The sequence below is a fragment of the Heterodontus francisci genome, chromosome 15 (assembly GCF_036365525.1).
Source record: "Heterodontus francisci isolate sHetFra1 chromosome 15, sHetFra1.hap1, whole genome shotgun sequence".
NCBI lineage: Eukaryota > Metazoa > Chordata > Chondrichthyes > Heterodontiformes > Heterodontidae > Heterodontus > Heterodontus francisci.
The window spans coordinates 52,632,156-52,650,608 of NC_090385.1; the positions used below are offsets into that span (position 1 = coordinate 52,632,156).

Consider the following 18,453-nt stretch of genomic DNA (forward strand, 5'->3'; position numbering starts at 1 on the left):
TGTCCTTCATATTCACAATATTTTTACATAAAATTAGCAATTAGAATTTTTGATATTTGAATGAAAAGCTTTAATTATGTGGGTTTTTTTCCTGTTCGTGGGATGTGGGCATCACTGGCTAGGCCCTAATTGGCCTTGAGAACTGGGTGGCTCGCTAGATCATTTCAGAAGGCATTTAAGAGTCAACCACATTGCTGTGGGTCTGGAGTCACATGCAGGCCAGACCAGGTAAGGATGGCAGATTTTCTTCCCTAAAGGACAGTGAACCAGATGAGTTTTTACAACAATCAACAATGGTTTCATGGTCACCACTAGACTCGCTTTTTAATTCCATATTTATTAATTGAATTCAAATTCCACCTTCTGCCATGGTTGGATTTGAACCCATGTCCCCAGAGCATAAGCCTGGGGCTCTGGATTACTAGTCTAGTGACATTACCACTAAGCCACCACCTCCCCACACTTGCCATTTCTGCTCAACTCAAGGCAAAGCTTACTCTGTACTGATGGTATGCAGTGACATCTTTCATACAAGTTGGAGACTTTAGAAAACTATTGCTTTCTGATTGTACTGCTTCTTTTTCCAGATTACAAGCAAAAGTAAAGAATCATTGTGGGCACTCATTAAAGGTTTGAGTGATGCCTTCTCCGGGTGGCTGGTGATGCTACTGGTTGGGCTTATGGCAGGTATGAAGAAAGACGTAATTGTTTTTTGTTGCAAGTAATTGCATCAGAACACCTTAATTATGGGATGAAAATCTTGTATCTTTTGAAGAGAGGAATGGATCAGATATGCTGGATTTAAAGACCAGGCTGAGAAATGAGTTTCAATGAATTATTAACAGGAACAGCCTTTTTAAAAATAATCTGTGTCTTTGTTAGTTAGCTGAAGTAATTACATATCCTGATGATAAGCAGTTGCATTAATGTCCATACAAACAGTTATCGATCTAGAACATTTCAGAGATCATGGCATCTCATCTGTGTAAAATTCACTTCCTTCAAACTGATAATCTCTGAATCTTCCCAGCTGAGCTAGCTACTCCTGGCATGAAATAAAAACAAGAAATGCTGGAAATACTCAGCAGGTATGGCAGCATCTGTGGAGAGAGAAGCAGAGTTAACATTTCAGGTCAGTGACCCTTCATCAGAACCACTATGCCACTACACCCTTCTGATGAAGGGTCACTGACCTGAAACGTTAACTCTGCTTCTCTCTCCACAGATGCTGCCAGACCTGCTGAGTATTTCCAGCATTTCTTGTCGTTATTTCAGGTTTACAGCATCTGCAGTATTTTGCTTTTATTTTATTACTCCTGGCATGATGTTGGTGCTTATTGTTTAAATGGAAGTACTAAAGAAAAAGCACCAAAAAAGGATCTTGAACTTAATTGTTTGAGGTTTTATTGCATTATGATTTTTTAAAAACTATGTAAAGGGAAGCTCCAGATTTGAACATGGTGAGTTTCTAATCTTAGCCAGTACATGAGGCTTGGCATTAACCCATAAGGAATGAGGAAAGATCAACAGATTGGTTCACCTGACCTAATCTCCCGCACTTAACAAAAAGTTACAGATTGCCATAGGCCGAGGAATAGGTTGCCGATCTGCTTCATCTGCCATAGATTATCCAGTGATCCTAGATAGAGTTTTCTCCGTACCTGCTGATCCAGGACCCATAATTTGGAATCTCAGGATGTTCCAACACAGGAACAGATCATTTAGTCATCAGTTCTGAGCCAGTTGTTCTTTTTTCCATGAGTCATCTAGTTTTTTGTTTGCAAATCCAAGGATATTTATGGCCTTATCTACATGCACTACCACATTTTAATTACCTGTGTATATGTACACCAAGGACCTCAGTTCCTCAACTCCAATTAAAGTTTTTCCTTTTAAGGTGTACTTCTATTCTTAATCATTTTTCTAAATTGAACTGCATCTGCCACCTGTCTGGAAAGCTTGCTAGCCTATTCATATCCTCCTGTAATCTCTCACAATTTGCTGTTGTTACAAATTTCAATGTTGTTCCCTCAATTCCAGATCATTTATTTGCAGCCCTAACACAGACCCCTGTGGAGTAGCACGGGTAAATTAGATAAGTACTTAGTTTGTTGGTTAGTATTTTTGGTGGTTAGTGCAGATAGTTTGTTGGTTAGTGTTCTATTTTAGTGGTTAGAGTTTGTGTTTCGTGTTGGCTGAACAGTTAAATAGCCTTAAAGCTAAAAAGAAACAAAATACATTTTATCTATAAATAACTAACTATAGACTCAGAAATGGCAGAGCAGATTGTGTGTCTGGACTGCAGTATGTGGGAGTTTGTGGCAGGAGGCTGTACCGAGCAAGCATGTCTGCAGTAGATGTCTTTACCTCAAATCTCTGGCTCAGAGTCACTGAGCTGGAGTGCAAGTTAGAGACACTCTGACACATAAGGGAGGGGGAGGAGTACCTGGTGAGTTTGTTCCAGATCTTGGGCATATCTCATACAGAGGTGCAGGTTCAGAACAGAGTTAGTGTAATCAATAGTGTACAAAGTAAGGGGAATCTAGGTGAGACAGAAACCGATCCTATCCGACAGGTGCAATGTACTTGCTACCTTTGAAGATAAAGTTCAAGACTTTTGGAGGGACAACCAGGATGCTAACTATAACAGCTTGGACCAGAAGGCTTTTCAAAGGAAGGCAGAGGGGAAGCATAATGTGGCATTTGCAAGGAATTCAATAATTAGGGTGATGGGGAGCATCCATTGTAAACAGGATCGAGATCTGGTATGCTGCTTATCTGGTGAGGGACATCTCGAACCAGCTGAAAGGATTTTGGTCATTGTGGTCCATGTTGGGATCAACAACCTAGGAAACAGCAGGCAAAAGGTCTGATTCAGACAGTGCTAGGAGATAAACTAAAAAACAGGACCTCAAGGGTTATAATCTGTTGATTATTAACTGAGCCATGCACAAACTGGCAAAGGGATAAGCAGATTAGGGAGGTAAACATGTGGCTGAAGGAGCAGCTTAGGAAAGGGGGGTTCCTTTTCATGGGAAGCTGGCACCAGTACTGGGACCGAAAGGAACTGGCTCCACCTGAACCTATGTTAAATAATTAGTTTGCATCAATATTTATTTTAGAGGAATAGGATAATATCCTGGATACCCAAGGAAGCTAATATTGAATAATGGACAGGGACTCACCATAATTAATATAAGCAAATTACCAGTAATGAAGAAACTAATGGCTCCAACAAGGGACAAATCCTCAAGACCAGAGGTTTTCATCCCATGTTTTTAAGAGGAGTAGCTGAGAACTTTGCAGATGCCCTATTATTTTCCAAAGTTCTCTCGAGTCAGAAATTGGAAAATTGCATATGTCACTCCACTATTTAAGATAGGTGACAGAGGAAAACCAGGGAATTATAGAACAGTTAGCCCAACACCTGTTGTCAGGAAATTACTAGAATCTGTAATTAAGGATAGGATGTCTGAACGCCTTGAAAATTTTCAGCTGAGACCAGCATGTTTTTGTAAACAGGGGTCGGTAACTTTCCTGTGGTAAAAGTTTTGAGGCTAGATATTTTAAAACACAAATTTAAAGGCTTGGAGCAAGACATTCAAAGTTACCAGGAGCGAAAGTAATTAGAAAGGACCAGGATCATCGGGGCATCGGGCTAGGTCCTGGAATGTGGTTGCCTAACATACTGCCAACAGGCCAGAATCCAGCCCGCCAAAGGTTCCAATCCGGCCCACTAATCCTGTGTGACTGACAGTGGCCTGCCTGTGGCTCGGCTTTGGTTGATGGCAGGATCTCTGGCCAATAGCTATTGGAGGAGGGGCGTAGCTTGTCTTTGATTGGTGGCTCTTCTATTAAAGTGTACATCAGGCGAAAGGGGTAGGCAGGACCTGTGTCTAATGGGTGGCAGATACCGGTCTGTGATTGATCACTATCTGTGACTGCCTAGACGGGGTGAGCGCTGATTGGCGGTTTGCAGTGCAGGCGCACTGCGATCGGCCACTCCTGCTATTTTTGGGTGGTACAGGCAGCAAGCGAATGAGTGAATGGGAATGGCTGCTGTGGGGAGAGGGAGAGAGAGGCCGACGGGAGAGCAGGAAGCAGGCCAGCATACAGCCAGAGGCGTGAGTTGGAGCGGCACTGAGGGAGTACGTACGGACATATGAATTAGGAGCAGGAGTATGCCACTCTGCCCTTCGAGCCTGCTTCGCCATTCAATAAGTTCATGGCTGAACTGATTACTCCATATTTCCACCTACCCCCGATAACCTTCCATCCCCTTGCTTATCAACAATCTATCTACCTCTGCCTTAAAAATATTTAAAGACTGCTTCCACCGCCTTTTGAGGAAGAGAATTCTAAAGATTCATGACCCTCTGAGAGATAGGCGACCCCTTATTTTTAAACAGTGACCCCTAGTTCTAGATTCTCCCGCAAGGGAAACCTCCTTTCCACATCCACCCTGTCAAGACCCTTCAGGATCTTGTATGTTTCAATCAAGTTGCCTCTTACTCTTCTAAATTCCAGCAGATACAAGCCTAGCCTGTCCAATCTTTCCTCATAAGACAGCCCGCCCATTCCAGGTATTAGTCTAGTAAACCTCCTCTGTACTATCTTCAATGCATTTACATTCTTCCTTAAATAAGGAGACCAGTACTGTACACAGTACTCCAGATATGGTCTCACCAATACCCTGTATAGCTGAAGCATAACCTCCCTACCTTTGCATTCCTTTCAATGCCTTTGAGTACAGAGAGAGAGAAAGAGAGAGTCAGGAACCCTTTAAACCATCACGAGCCCAGGGACCATAGTGGGGGAGACACAAAGGGAGGAGGGGGGTAGGGGGAGAGAGAAATAGACAGGGGTGGGGGGGGAAGAGAGACAGTGGGGGGGGAGGGGGAAGAGAGACAGAGGGAGAGGGGGGAGAGAGAGAGGGGAGGAGAGGCAGACGGGGGGAGAGAGAGAGGGGAGGAGAGGCAGACGGGGAGAGAGAGAGGGGAGGAGAGGCAGACGGAGAGAGAGAGGGGAGGAGAGGCAGACGGAGAGAGAGAGGGGAGGAGAGGCAGACGGAGAGAGAGAGGGGAGGAGAGGCAGACGGAGAGAGAGAGGGGAGGAGAGGCAGACGGAGAGAGAGAGGGGAGGAGAGGCAGACGGAGAGAGAGAGGGGAGGAGAGGCAGACGGAGAGAGAGAGGGGAGGAGAGGCAGACGGAGAGAGAGAGGGGAGGAGAGGCAGACGGAGAGAGAGAGGGGAGGAGAGGCAGACGGAGAGAGAGAGGGGAGGAGAGGCAGACGGAGAGAGAGAGGGGAGGAGAGGCAGACGGAGAGAGAGAGGGGAGGAGAGGCAGACGGAGAGAGAGAGGGGAGGAGAGGCAGACGGAGAGAGAGAGGGGAGGAGAGGCAGACGGAGAGAGAGAGGGGAGGAGAGGCAGACGGAGAGAGAGAGGGGAGGAGAGGCAGACGGAGAGAGAGAGAGGGGAGGAGAGGCAGACGGAGAGAGAGAGAGGGGAGGAGAGGCAGACGGAGAGAGAGAGGGGAGGAGAGGCAGACGGAGAGAGAGAGGGGAGGAGAGGCAGACGGAGAGAGAGAGGGGAGGAGAGGCAGACGGAGAGAGAGAGGGGAGGAGAGGCAGACGGAGAGAGAGAGGGGAGGAGAGGCAGACGGAGAGAGAGAGGGGAGGAGAGGCAGACGGAGAGAGAGAGGGGAGGAGAGGCAGACGGAGAGAGAGAGGGGAGGAGAGGCAGACGGAGAGAGAGAGGGGAGGAGAGGCAGACGGAGAGAGAGAGGGGAGGAGAGGCAGACGGAGAGAGAGAGGGGAGGAGAGGCAGACGGAGAGAGAGAGGGGAGGAGAGGCAGACGGAGAGAGAGAGGGGAGGAGAGGCAGACGGAGAGAGAGAGGGGAGGAGAGGCAGACGGAGAGAGAGAGGGGAGGAGAGGCAGACGGAGAGAGAGAGGGGAGGAGAGGCAGACGGAGAGAGAGAGGGGAGGAGAGGCAGACGGAGAGAGAGAGGGGAGGAGAGGCAGACGGAGAGAGAGAGGGGAGGAGAGGCAGACGGAGAGAGAGAGGGGAGGAGAGGCAGACGGAGAGAGAGAGGGGAGGAGAGGCAGACGGAGAGAGAGAGGGGAGGAGAGGCAGACGGAGAGAGAGAGGGGAGGAGAGGCAGACGGAGAGAGAGAGGGGAGGAGAGGCAGACGGAGAGAGAGAGGGGAGGAGAGGCAGACGGAGAGAGAGAGGGGAGGAGAGGCAGACGGAGAGAGAGAGAGGGGAGGAGAGGCAGACGGAGAGAGAGAGGGGAGGAGAGGCAGACGGAGAGAGAGAGGGGAGGAGAGGCAGACGGAGAGAGAGAGGGGAGGAGAGGCAGACGGAGAGAGAGAGGGGAGGAGAGGCAGACGGAGAGAGAGAGGGGAGGAGAGGCAGACGGAGAGAGAGAGGGGAGGAGAGGCAGACGGAGAGAGAGAGGGGAGGAGAGGCAGACGGAGAGAGAGAGGGGAGGAGAGGCAGACGGAGAGAGAGAGAGGGGAGGAGAGGCAGACGGAGAGAGAGAGGGGAGGAGAGGCAGACGGAGAGAGAGAGAGAGGGAGGAGAGGCAGACGGTGAGAGAGAGAGAGGGAGGAGAGGCAGACGGAGAGAGAGAGAGGGAGGAGAGGCAGACGGAGAGAGAGAGAGAGGGAGGAGAGGCAGACGGTGAGAGAGAGAGGGGAGGAGAGGCAGACGGAGAGAGAGAGAGGGGAGGAGAGGCAGACGGAGAGAGAGAGAGGGGAGGAGAGGCAGACGGAGAGAGAGAGAGGGGAGGAGAGGCAGACGGAGAGAGAGGGAGAGGGGAGGAGAGGCAGACGGAGAGAGAGAGAGGGGAGGAGAGGCAGACGGAGAGAGAGAGAGAGGGGAGGAGAGGCAGACGGAGAGAGAGAGAGAGGGGAGGAGAGGCAGACGGAGAGAGAGAGAGAGGGGAGGAGAGGCAGACGGAGAGAGAGAGAGAGGGGAGGAGAGGCAGACGGAGAGAGAGAGAGAGGGGAGGAGAGGCAGACGGAGAGAGAGAGAGAGGGGAGGAGAGGCAGACGGAGAGAGAGAGAGAGGGGAGGAGAGGCAGACGGAGAGAGAGAGAGAGGGGAGGAGAGGCAGACGGAGAGAGAGAGAGAGGGGAGGAGAGGCAGACGGAGAGAGAGAGAGAGGGGAGGAGAGGCAGACGGAGAGAGAGAGAGAGGGGAGGAGAGGCAGACGGAGAGAGAGAGAGAGGGGAGGAGAGGCAGACGGAGAGAGAGAGAGAGGGGAGGAGAGGCAGACGGAGAGAGAGAGAGAGGGGAGGAGAGGCAGACGGAGAGAGAGAGAGAGGGGAGGAGAGGCAGACGGAGAGAGAGAGAGAGGGGAGGAGAGGCAGACGGAGAGAGAGAGAGAGGGGAGGAGAGGCAGACGGAGAGAGAGAGAGAGGGGAGGAGAGGCAGACGGAGAGAGAGAGAGAGGGGAGGAGAGGCAGACGGAGAGAGAGAGAGAGGGGAGGAGAGGCAGACGGAGAGAGAGAGAGAGGGGAGGAGAGGCAGACAGAGAGAGAGAGAGGGGAGGAGAGGCAGACAGAGAGAGAGAGAGAGAGAGAGAGAGAGGGGAGGAGAGGCAGACGCAGACGGAGAGAGAGAGGGGAGGAGAGGCAGACAGAGAGAGAGAGAGAGAGGGGAGGAGAGGCAGACAGAGAGAGAGAGAGGGGAGGAGAGGCAGACAGAGAGAGAGAGAGGGGAGGAGAGGCAGACAGAGAGAGAGAGAGAGAGAGAGAGAGAGAGGGGAGGAGAGGCAGACGGAGAGAGAGAGGGGAGGAGAGGCAGATAGAGAGAGAGAGAGAGGGGAGGAGAGGCAGACAGAGAGAGAGAGAGGGGAGGAGAGGCAGACAGAGAGAGAGAGAGGGGAGGAGAGGCAGACAGAGAGAGAGAGAGGGGAGGAGAGGCAGACAGAGAGAGAGGGGAGGAGAGGCAGACAGAGAGAGAGAGAGGGGAGGAGAGGCAGACGGAGAGAGAGAGGGAGGAGAGGCAGATAGAGAGAGAGAGAGAGGGGAGGTGAGGCAGACAGAGAGAGAGAGAGAGAGGGGAGGAGAGGCAGACAGAGAGAGAGAGGGGAGGAGAGGCAGACAGACAGAGAGAGAGAGAGAGAGGGGAGGAGAGGCAGACAGAGAGAGAGAGAGGGGAGGAGAGGCAGACAGAGAGAGAGAGAGGGGAGGAGAGGCAGACAGAGAGAGAGAGAGGGGAGGAGAGGCAGACAGAGAGAGAGAGAGGGGAGGAGAGGCAGACAGAGAGAGAGAGAGGGGAGGAGAGGCAGACAGAGAGAGAGAGGGGAGGAGAGGCAGACGGGGAGAGAGAGAGGGGAGGAGAGGCAGACGGGGAGAGAGAGAGGGGAGGAGAGGCAGACGGGGAGAGAGAGAGGGGAGGAGGCAGACGGAGAGAGAGAGAGAGGGGAGGAGAGGCAGACAGAGAGGGAAGTCGGGGGGTGGGGGGAAGAGAGAGAGTGAGAGAGAGAGCCAGCCAGAGACAGAGAGGGGGAGCGGAGAGAGGCAGACAGAGGGGGAAGTGGGGGGGAAGAGAGAGAGAGAGAGAAACAGCCAGAGAGGGGAGGGAGAGAGAGAGAGCCAGAGGGAGGGGGGAGGAGAGACACCTACACACACACAGAAGGGAGCGAAAGAGATGACGATCACCCCTGACTGATGTACATCTATCCGGAATACTCTGCAACGCTACGCCATGTCTGCAGGCAGTTACTTGTGCAAGCAAAACAATGCCATCTCTCTTATCAAATTGGTGGTCAACATAGTGATGAGAAAGTAAGTTAATAAATTAGTCGTCTTATTTAAAGCTTGTTCACAAAAATGCACATTTTTGTTGTTTTGTCTAAAAGTAAGATTAATTTCTAATGCCTTTATCTTTCCAAAATTTGTTCACTGGTCCCCTAAGTAGGACAGAAATTGTAATGTGGCTAGCTACATGCTCACACAACATTAACACATGATGTAGCTAGCTCTATTCTGTCATCAAAAGTAATTCTCGTTGGCATTGCATACTAGCTAATACAGTAATACAGCTGGCTAATCCTTGCTAGCTAGCTAATACAGTTGAGCTGCTCTCCATTGTTGTTTGTATGCTTAGCTACTTTATTTCCTATGGAGAAATGTGTTTTAAATCGGACTGTGATTTGATGGCATTAAGTTGCCTATACATTTTATATACAAATTAATTGCCCCCATGTCCGTGGCTGAGTCAATAATTTTGTCAAATGTCAGTGGTGCAACCTGTTGGTGCCAATCTCTGTTTGTAAAGTATAGGTCATGCATGACAAACCTGATTGCATTTTTTGAAGAGGTAACTAAAGATATGGATAGGGAAATGTTTGAAGCTCATGGAATTGAGAGCAAAATATTGACCCTAGTTAACGGATTGGCAGAGCAGCAGGAGACAGAGGGTAGGAATTAAGGGCAGATACTTTAATTGGTCGGATCTGCATTGGTGCCTCAACTATTCTCTATTTATTAATAGTTTTAGATGACAGGATAGAGAGCTACATTTGTAAATTTGCTGATGGCACAAAGATAGGTGACGTTATGAGCAGTGTAGATGGTAGCATAAAATTACAAAGATGTTAATAGATTAAATGTATGGACAAAAATGTGGCAAGTGGATTTCAATTTAGGCCAGTGTGAGGTCATCTGCTTTGGACCTAAAAAGGATAGATCAGTGTATTTTCTAAATGGTGAAAAGTTAGAAGCACTGGAGGTCTGTACAGACTTGGGATCAATGCACATAGATCATTAAAATGTCATAAATAGGTACAAAAAATGAACAAATAGACTAATGGAATGTTGACGTTTATATCTAGAGAATTTGAATACAAGGGGTTAGAAGTCATGATACAGATGTACAAATCCCTGGTTAGACCACACCTGGAGTAATGTGAGCAATTCTGGGTACCAGACCCCAGGAAGGATATTTTAACCTTGAAGGAAATGAAACGTAGATTTACCAGAATGATACTTGGATTCCAAGGTTTAAATTACAAGGAGAGATTACAGAAACTAGGGTTGTATTCCTTCAAATTTCAAAGATTGTAAGGTAATTTGATTGAAGTTTTCAAGATATTAAAGGGAACTGATGGGGTAGATAGAGAGAAATTATTTCCACTGGTTGGGGAATCTTGGAATAGGGGAATAGCCAAAACGTTAGTCAGGAGTGAAGTTAAGAAACATGCAAAGGCTGGTAGAAGTTTGGAACTTTCCTCCGCAAACAGCAGTTGATAACTTTAAATCTGAGGTTGATGGATTTCTGGTAAACAAAGGAATCAAGGGATATGGAGTTAGGTCACAGATTGGCCATGATCTCATCGAATGGCAGAACAGGCCTAAGGGGCTAAATGGCCTACTATTTGTTCCTATGTTTCTAGAACACTGTTCACTACATTTTTCTAATCCTTTTTGCTTTCTGCCCTCCAGTCATCTCTATCCATATAGCTTTATTCCTGTTAATTCCATGTGAAATTATCTTTTCTATAAGCCTCTTACTAAATGCTTTTTGAAAATCTATAAAAACCACATCCATTACATTTCCTTTTTTCTCACCTATTTCAAAGATTGATCAGGCACAACCCTGATGAGCTCATGTTTCTCCAACTACTTAGAAATTTTGACCCATATTATAGATTCTAGTAATTTGCCAACAAATGAAGTAAAACTTAACAGGTTTGTGATTTCCTGTGTACCCCTATCTTTTTTGAAGATTGTCATCATATTTGCCAACCTTTGGCACAACTTTCCATTCTGCAGTTTGGTCCATTAAGAGTGTGTGCAGAAATGTGACAGATGCAATTTAATTTAAAATAAGTAATGCATTTTGGTATGAATACAGTAAGGAAGTACAACTTAGAAGTAATATTCCATTTGGAGTAGAGGAGAAGAGGGCCATGGGGTGTGGAGATGCACAGGTCATTAAAGCTGGCAATAAAAATAGATAAGGCCATAAGAATTATTGGTTTTGTACAATACAAAAATAAGGAGGTGTTGTTACACAAGACCACAGTTGGGCCTCAGTTGGAGTATTTTGTGCAGTTTTGGGAACCCCATTCGTAACAGCCCAGTCCTCTGGCATAATTGTCTTTGTCTTCTTGTTTTGGAAATGTGAACCTTACTGCTCCTGCTGCATCCCTCAGGAGCCTCGCTAGTTAACCAGCAGGGCCTCATGATTTTTCTGTCTTGAGTTTCAGAAACGTAATTAGTACCTTTGACTAACTCTTCTATACTTAGCAACACTGGTTCTACAATTTCAGTGTGCACCTTCTCTATGAAAACCATAGCAAAATATTTACTTCGTATTAGTGCCATTCCCTCACAGTCCACTACTAGCTTTCCTCCTTCATTTCTTAGTAACCATAATCCTACCTTGACCACCTTCTGACTACTAATGTACTTTAGAATTGTCCTTTTCTTTTTCCACTTTGCTTTTATAGCCTTGTTTAATTTTTCCTGTATTCTTCACATTGTTTTGGCTTTCTTTTCTGTCATCTGCACTGTAACTGCTAAATGTTGTTTTAACTTAAAATTTGATCTTTTTCCCTACATATCCATTAACCTTTGCTACAGTTGTTTTTTCTTTATTGGAATGAAAATATTTTTACTTATTTTGTTTGATTAAATATTTCCAATTGCTGGCCTATAGTTGTCTATTTTTACCATTTTTGTTCTAGTTAATTTCATCCTTTTTTCTCACTATGTTCTTCCCAGCAAATATATTTCTCTTGCAAAATATTTGAAGCCTGCGGAAGGTTAATACATGGGGGAAGGGAACGGATTCAATAGCTAAAGTATACAAACAATCCCCTCGCTACCATTTAAAATAATCATGTACACTATCTTATGTCTAGGTGCCATTGCTGGTTTGATCGATATGGCTTCTCACTGGATGACAGATCTGAAAGAAGGTGTCTGTTTAGTGGGTTTCTGGTACAACCATGAACATTGTTGCTGGCCATCCAATGAGACCACTTTTGAACAGCGAAATAAATGCCCACAATGGAAATCTTGGTCAGAGCTGTTTCTCGACCAGTCAGAAGTAATTAGATATCTTTATTTTCTTTTTTTTTTTGTCAGTCCATAACCTTCGACTTCCCCCAAAAGTTATTTCGCCCACCCAATAAAGTTGTGCATGTTGTATTTTCTTTTGAAATAGATGATAATTTTCTGGAAAAGTAACATCCCTAACTAATATTCAGAGAATTCCTTCTAGGCAATTTGAGAAATTAGATCAATAGCTGGTTTTGATGATTCTCCTCCAGCAGAGTGAATGGTGGTTTGGGAGCCAATGACTCTGAAAGCTCAGCCACTGCTTCTGTACACATTGACAATGTTTATGATACTGCAAATGAATGGGAAGTTAGAACTCTTGGCGTATATTCCCTGGAGTCCCAAATAGTTTCTGTACTGAAATTAATATTTCTCAAGCTTACACTTTTGTAAATAGTCCAGTGTTTCTAAAGAAAATGTCTGAGACTCTTGCTCAAAAGATTTAAATGCCTGAGTCATAAAATAGCAGTTGTGTAGGTGAATTACAATAGCAAGCATTCCTGGGATTGAAACCTGGATAAATCTATTTGGGAGGTCAATGCAATAATGACTAGCTGGAGCAAAGAGTCACCACACAGCCCATTACATTAGGAGACACTCGGTTACATTAATGAATCTGCTTGACTGTTCAATGATATGAGTTGTGCCTATTGGGCTGTAACAACCAAAAAATTTTCAAAATTTCATCATTGACTTTATACTGTTACAAAAAATGGTTTGCCTTAAATTTTGTTTAAATTAAGAAAATGATTGTGAATGCAAAATACTAAAACTGTAATTGTATCTGTATTAGTCCATTCTTCCAAAAAAACTCATTGTATGCAGTGCAACAAATGGAATAATTAGCTATGATATGTTCATGTAATGACTATGTTCTGGAAATACTCAATTTTACTATATATTCTGTGTCTACATTAACTGAGGTTTAAATGTAAATCTGTAATGATTATTTATTGACAATGTCCTATTAAAACATGTGAAATGTATTATAATGTTTATGTTGCGTTGACTGTTCTAGGGAGCTGGTGCATACGTATTGAATTACTTCATGTATGTTAGCTGTGCCTTGGCTTTCGCTTTCCTGGCTGTATCTTTGGTGCGAGTATTTGCACCTTATGCCTGTGGATCTGGAATTCCAGAGGTAAGTCTGAAAAGTTTATTTTTGGGGAAAATGTGATTTCTTTCACAGCTGGTGCTAGGTTACAACTAAAAGTGTATTTAAAATTATTCTGTAGTTCGTCGTCCCCTAGTGATTCAGGTTTTTTTTTTAGCCAAAATACCAATTGTTTCTTTTGCTCATCCTTATTTGATTAGTTGTTCTTATTGCTGGTTTTAACTTCGAAAAAAATATTCCTGGGATTTTTTTTGGGTTGTTTTAAGCCTCATAAAAATTGGGGGAAATTACTTTAGTATAAAAAGAGTATCAATGCTTAACACGTATCCCCCAAAAAATCTATGGCTGTAAAATTCATTTGAGTAACACTGCTAAGCTTACCTTGAATCCCTAGAAGAAGGCAATACCATGGACTGCTACATACACAACCTGCATGGCATTCATCAATTCATCATTGATATGGGTGCATGCGGCTGCGTCCCCTGCTTGCGCTCGAACATGTGGAAACTGCGCTTTCCCAGCATCACGCAGCCCAATCAGCTGATGTGACACCAGGATACCTAAATTGGACAATGCAGGTCCTGGCAATGCCTGCGTGTGTTGTAAAGGAGTCTGTAGGGAAGAGTGACCATAATATGATAGAATTTTACATTAAGTTTGAAAGTGATGTAGTTCAATCTGAAACTAGGGCCTTAAATCTAAACAAAGGAAACTACGAAGGTATGAGTGGCAAGTTGACTGTGGTAGATTGGGAAACTACATTAAAAGGTATTACAGTAGACAGGGAATGGCTAGCATTTAAAGAATTAATACTTGGTTTACAAGAAATTTACTTTCCTTTGAGGCACAAAAACCCAGTAGGAAAGGTAATCCAACCAGGGCTAACAAGAGAAGTTAAAGATTGTATTAGATCAAAAGAAGAGGCTTATAAAGTTGCCCCAAAAAAGTAGTAAGCCTGAGGATTGGGAGCATTTTAGAATTCAGCAAAGGAGGACCAAGAAACTGATAAAGAGAAAGTAGAATATAAAAGTAAACTAGCAAGGAACATAAAAAAGAACTGTAAAAGCTTCTATAGGTATGTAACAAGGAAAAGATTAGCAAAGACAAATGTGGGCCCATTACAGGCAGAGACAGGGGAATGTATAATGGAGAAAGGGAAATGGCGGTGAAACTAAACAAATACTTTGTGTCTGTCTTCATGGAGGATGATACAAAAAAAAGACCCAGAAATACTAAAGAGCCAAAGGACTAGCAAGAATGAGGAACTGAAAGAAATTAGCATGATTAAAAAAGTAGTACTGGAGAAATTAATGGGACTGAAAGTTGATAAATCCCCTAGATCTGATGTTCTACATCCCAGAGTGTTGAAAGAGGTGGCTGTAGAGATGGTGGATGCATTAGTGATCATCTTCCAAAATTCTATAGATTTTGAAACGGTTCCTAAAGATTGGAAGGTAGCAAATGTAACCCCACTATTTAAGAAAGGAGGGAGAGAGAAAACGACGAACTATAGGCCTGTTAGCCTGACATCAGTAGTAGGGAAAATGCTAGAATCTATTCTAAAGGATTTTATAACTGGACACTTAGAAAGTAATGGTAGGATTGTGCAGAGTCAACATGGATTTATGAAAGGGAAATAATGTTAACAAACCTGTTAGAGTTTTTTGAGGATGTAATTAGCAGAGTAGATAAGGGGGAACCAGTGTATGCAGTGTATTTTAATTTTCAGAAGCCTTTCGATAAGGTCCCACATAGGTTAGTAAACAAAATTGGAGTACGTAGGATTGGGAGTAATATACTGGCATGGATTGAGAATTGATTAATGGACAGAAAACGGTGAGTAGGAATAAACAGGTCATTCTCACGTTGTCAGGCTGTGACTAGTGGGGGATACCGCAAGGATCAGTGCTTGGGCCCCAGCTATTCACAATCTATATCAGTGATTTGGATGTGGGGACCAAATGTGATATTTCCAAGTTTGCCGATGACACAAAACTAGGTGGGAATGTGAGGAAGAGGCAAAGAGGCTTCAGGGGGATTTTGACAGGCTACGTGAGTGGGCAAGAACATGGCAGATGGAATATGATGTGGAAAAATGTGAAGTTATCCACTTTGGTAGGAAAAACAGAAATGCAGAGTATTTCTTAAATGTTGAGAGATTGGGAAGTGTTGATGTCCAAAGGGACCTGGGTGTCCTTGTTCATAAGTCACTGAAAGTTAACATGCAGATGCAGCAAGCAATTAAGAAGGCAAATTGTATGTTGGCTTTTTTTTGCAAGAGTATTTGAGTACAGGAATAAAGAAGTCTTGCTGCAATTGTATAGAACCTTGGTGAGACCGCACCTGGAGTACTGTGTACAGTTTTGGTTTCCTTACCTAAGGAAGGATATACTTGCCTTAGAGGGAATGCAGCAAAGGTTCACCTGACTAATTCCTGGGATGGTGGGATTGTCCTATGAGGAGACTGGGCCTGTATTATCTAGCGTATAGAAGAATGAGAGGTGATCCCATTGAACGATACAAAATTCTCACAGGGCTCGACAGGGTAGATGCAGGAAGGATGTTTCCCCTGGCTGGGGGGGTCTGGAACCAGGGGACACAGTCTCAAAATGGGGGGTAGGCCATTTAAGACTGAGACGAGGAGAAATTTCTTCACTCAGCGGGTGGTAAATCTGTGAAATTCTCTACCCAAGAGGGCTGTGGAGGCTCAGTCATTGAGTATGTTCAAGACAGAGATCGATAGATTTCTAGATATTAAAGATATCAAGGGATATGGGGATAGTGTGGGAAAATGGCATTGAGGTAGAAGATCAGCCATGAGCTAGTTGAATGGCGGAGCAGGATTGAGGAGTTGAATGGCCTACTGCTCCTATTTCCTATGTATGCATTCACTGATGTTGACCACCCATATGAGGCCATTAGACCTCTTGCCACTGTGATCCTCAGGTTCAGACTGCGAGATTTGACCTTCCTGGCCACCTGCTTGCGCTGCCTTTTGAGGGTCTACTGGTCCCCCGCGGGGCCATGGCATTGCTCCTCCCACCCACCTGCACCATAAGAACATAAGAAATAGGAGCAGGATTAGACCATATGGCCCCTCATGGCTTCTCGGCCATTCAGTAAAATCATGGCTGATCTTCTGTCTCAACAGGGTTTCCCCCTCCTCTCTCCGCCCTCCTCTCTTGTAACAGGGAGCAAATGAATTGGCCATTTACCACTGAGAGGGGAAAAACCGGTGAAACATTCAGCTGGGGCCAGTTTCATGCACATCGCAACAATTATGAGGTGTTATTGATAGACACCTGGAAGAAGGTATAGCTGCAACCCACTTAGCATAAGACAACATAAAGGGCAAGTGGTTTTGCAGTATGTGCTGTTTCCCTTACTGCCAAATCAATTCCATATATACTGAGGGTTTGATTTGTCAAATATGGAAAACTATGCATTTTCAAGACTGGCACCGGTGCAGTTAATCAGAGGTTGTAAACATAACTTTATAAAATACTTACAAACGTATGAATCATGCACATGCATCGTTAAAGAAAAGTCAATTTGGCAAACTGGCCTGGTATTGGCAGAAGATACATACCGGCCAATAATGGGACAGTTAGCTTGTATGGGCAAGCTTAGGGTCAGCCAACATGCAGCCAAACATGAAGTAGATGTGGCATATGTCCTGCTACCAGTCACTCTTTGAATACCACCAAGATCAAATATAGAGGTCAGTTACCCAGCAACATTTCCTCTCTAGGTGAGTCTTGGTGCCTTAAAACTGGTGCCAGTAAAACTATTTTACAGTGTTTCTCCAAGATCATGCTACACAGATATAGAGTACATAGCCACAACAACATCCTAGGGGCTTCCATTGACCAGAAGCTGAACTGGAGTAGCCGTATAAATACCGTGGCTACAAGAGCAGGTCAGAGGCTAGGAATCCTGCGGCAAGTAACTCACCTCCTGACTCCCCAAAGCCTGTCCACCATCTACAAGGCACAAGTCAGGAGTGTGATGGAATACTGTCCACTTGCCTGGATGGGTGTAGCTCCAACAGCACTCAAGATGCTCGACGCCATCCAGGACAAAGCAGCCCGCTTGATTGGCACACCATCCACAAACATTCACTCCCTCCACCACTGACGCACAGTGGCAGCAGTGTGTACCATCTACAAGATGCACTGCAGCAACGCACCAAGGATCCTCAGACAGCACCTTCCAAACCCGCGACCTCTACCACCTTGAAGGACAAGAGCAGCAGATGCATGGGAACATCACCACCTGCAAGTTCCCATCCAAGTCACACACCGTCCTGACTTGGGACTATATCGTCGTTCCTTCACTGTCGCTGGGTCAAAATCCTGGAACTCCCTTCCTAACAGCACTGTGGGTGTACCTACCTCACATGGACTGCAGCAGTTCAAGAAGGCAGCTCACCACCACCTTCTCAAGGGCAATTAGGGATGAGCAACAAATGCTGGCATAGCCAGTGACACCCACATCCCATGAATGAAAAAAAAAATTTGTAGTATTTTGCTTTTGTATGATATGTATAACTGTTTTGTCATTTGCTTTCAGATTAAAACCATATTAAGTGGTTTTATCATTAGGGGCTACCTAGGAAAGTGGACCCTGATTATTAAGACCGTCACCCTGGTTTTGGCTGTGTCTTCAGGCCTCAGCCTTGGAAAGGAAGGCCCTCTAGTACATGTGGCCTGCTGCTGCGGCAATATTGTCTGTCATCTGTGTACAAAATATAGGAAAAATGAAGCCAAGAGGAGAGAGGTAAGTGGATGTGGATGTGTAATTAGAATTATTTCACCAGTGTTGTTGCAGTATTCATTCTAGGCAGCTTAACACAGCTGTTAACGGTCTGGCAAAGACAGGGAGCAAAGTTCAAAAGACCAGTCAAAGGAACATAGAGTTCAAGGGGAGCTACAGGGCTGGAAGAGATTTTAGAGAGAGGTAAGGGAGATGTCTTGAAGGGATTTCAACATGAATATGCAGATTTTAAATTTCAGACATTGGAGGATCAGGAGCCAATGTAATTCAATAAGGGTAGGAGTGATGCCTGAGTGGAACCTAGTGTGGGATAGGACACAGATAACAGAGTTTCAATCAGCTGAAGAATTCGGAGGGTGGTGAATGGAGAAAAGCCAGAAGAGTATTGGAAAAGTAAATTCAGGAGATAACAAAGGCATATTAACAGACTACATGGCTCTTCCTGGCACAAAAGCACTAGAAATGAGTGAAAACCAGCTGGGCAA

At 45.3% G+C, this 18,453-nt stretch overlaps 1 protein-coding gene across 5 annotated transcripts in view; it reads left to right on the plus strand.

The window, feature by feature from the left end:
- Positions 1-18,453, plus strand: part of LOC137377653 (H(+)/Cl(-) exchange transporter 5) — a 125,664-nt gene that overhangs the window by 85,302 nt on the left and 21,909 nt on the right. For all 5 annotated transcript variants that reach the window (XM_068047544.1, XM_068047545.1, XM_068047548.1 and 2 more), the window contains 4 exons: positions 588-687; positions 11,880-12,067; positions 13,097-13,219; positions 17,765-17,971. In XM_068047544.1, coding sequence (XP_067903645.1) covers positions 588-687; positions 11,880-12,067; positions 13,097-13,219; positions 17,765-17,971 — 618 coding nt within the window. The remainder of the gene's footprint in view (positions 1-587; positions 688-11,879; positions 12,068-13,096; positions 13,220-17,764; positions 17,972-18,453) is intronic.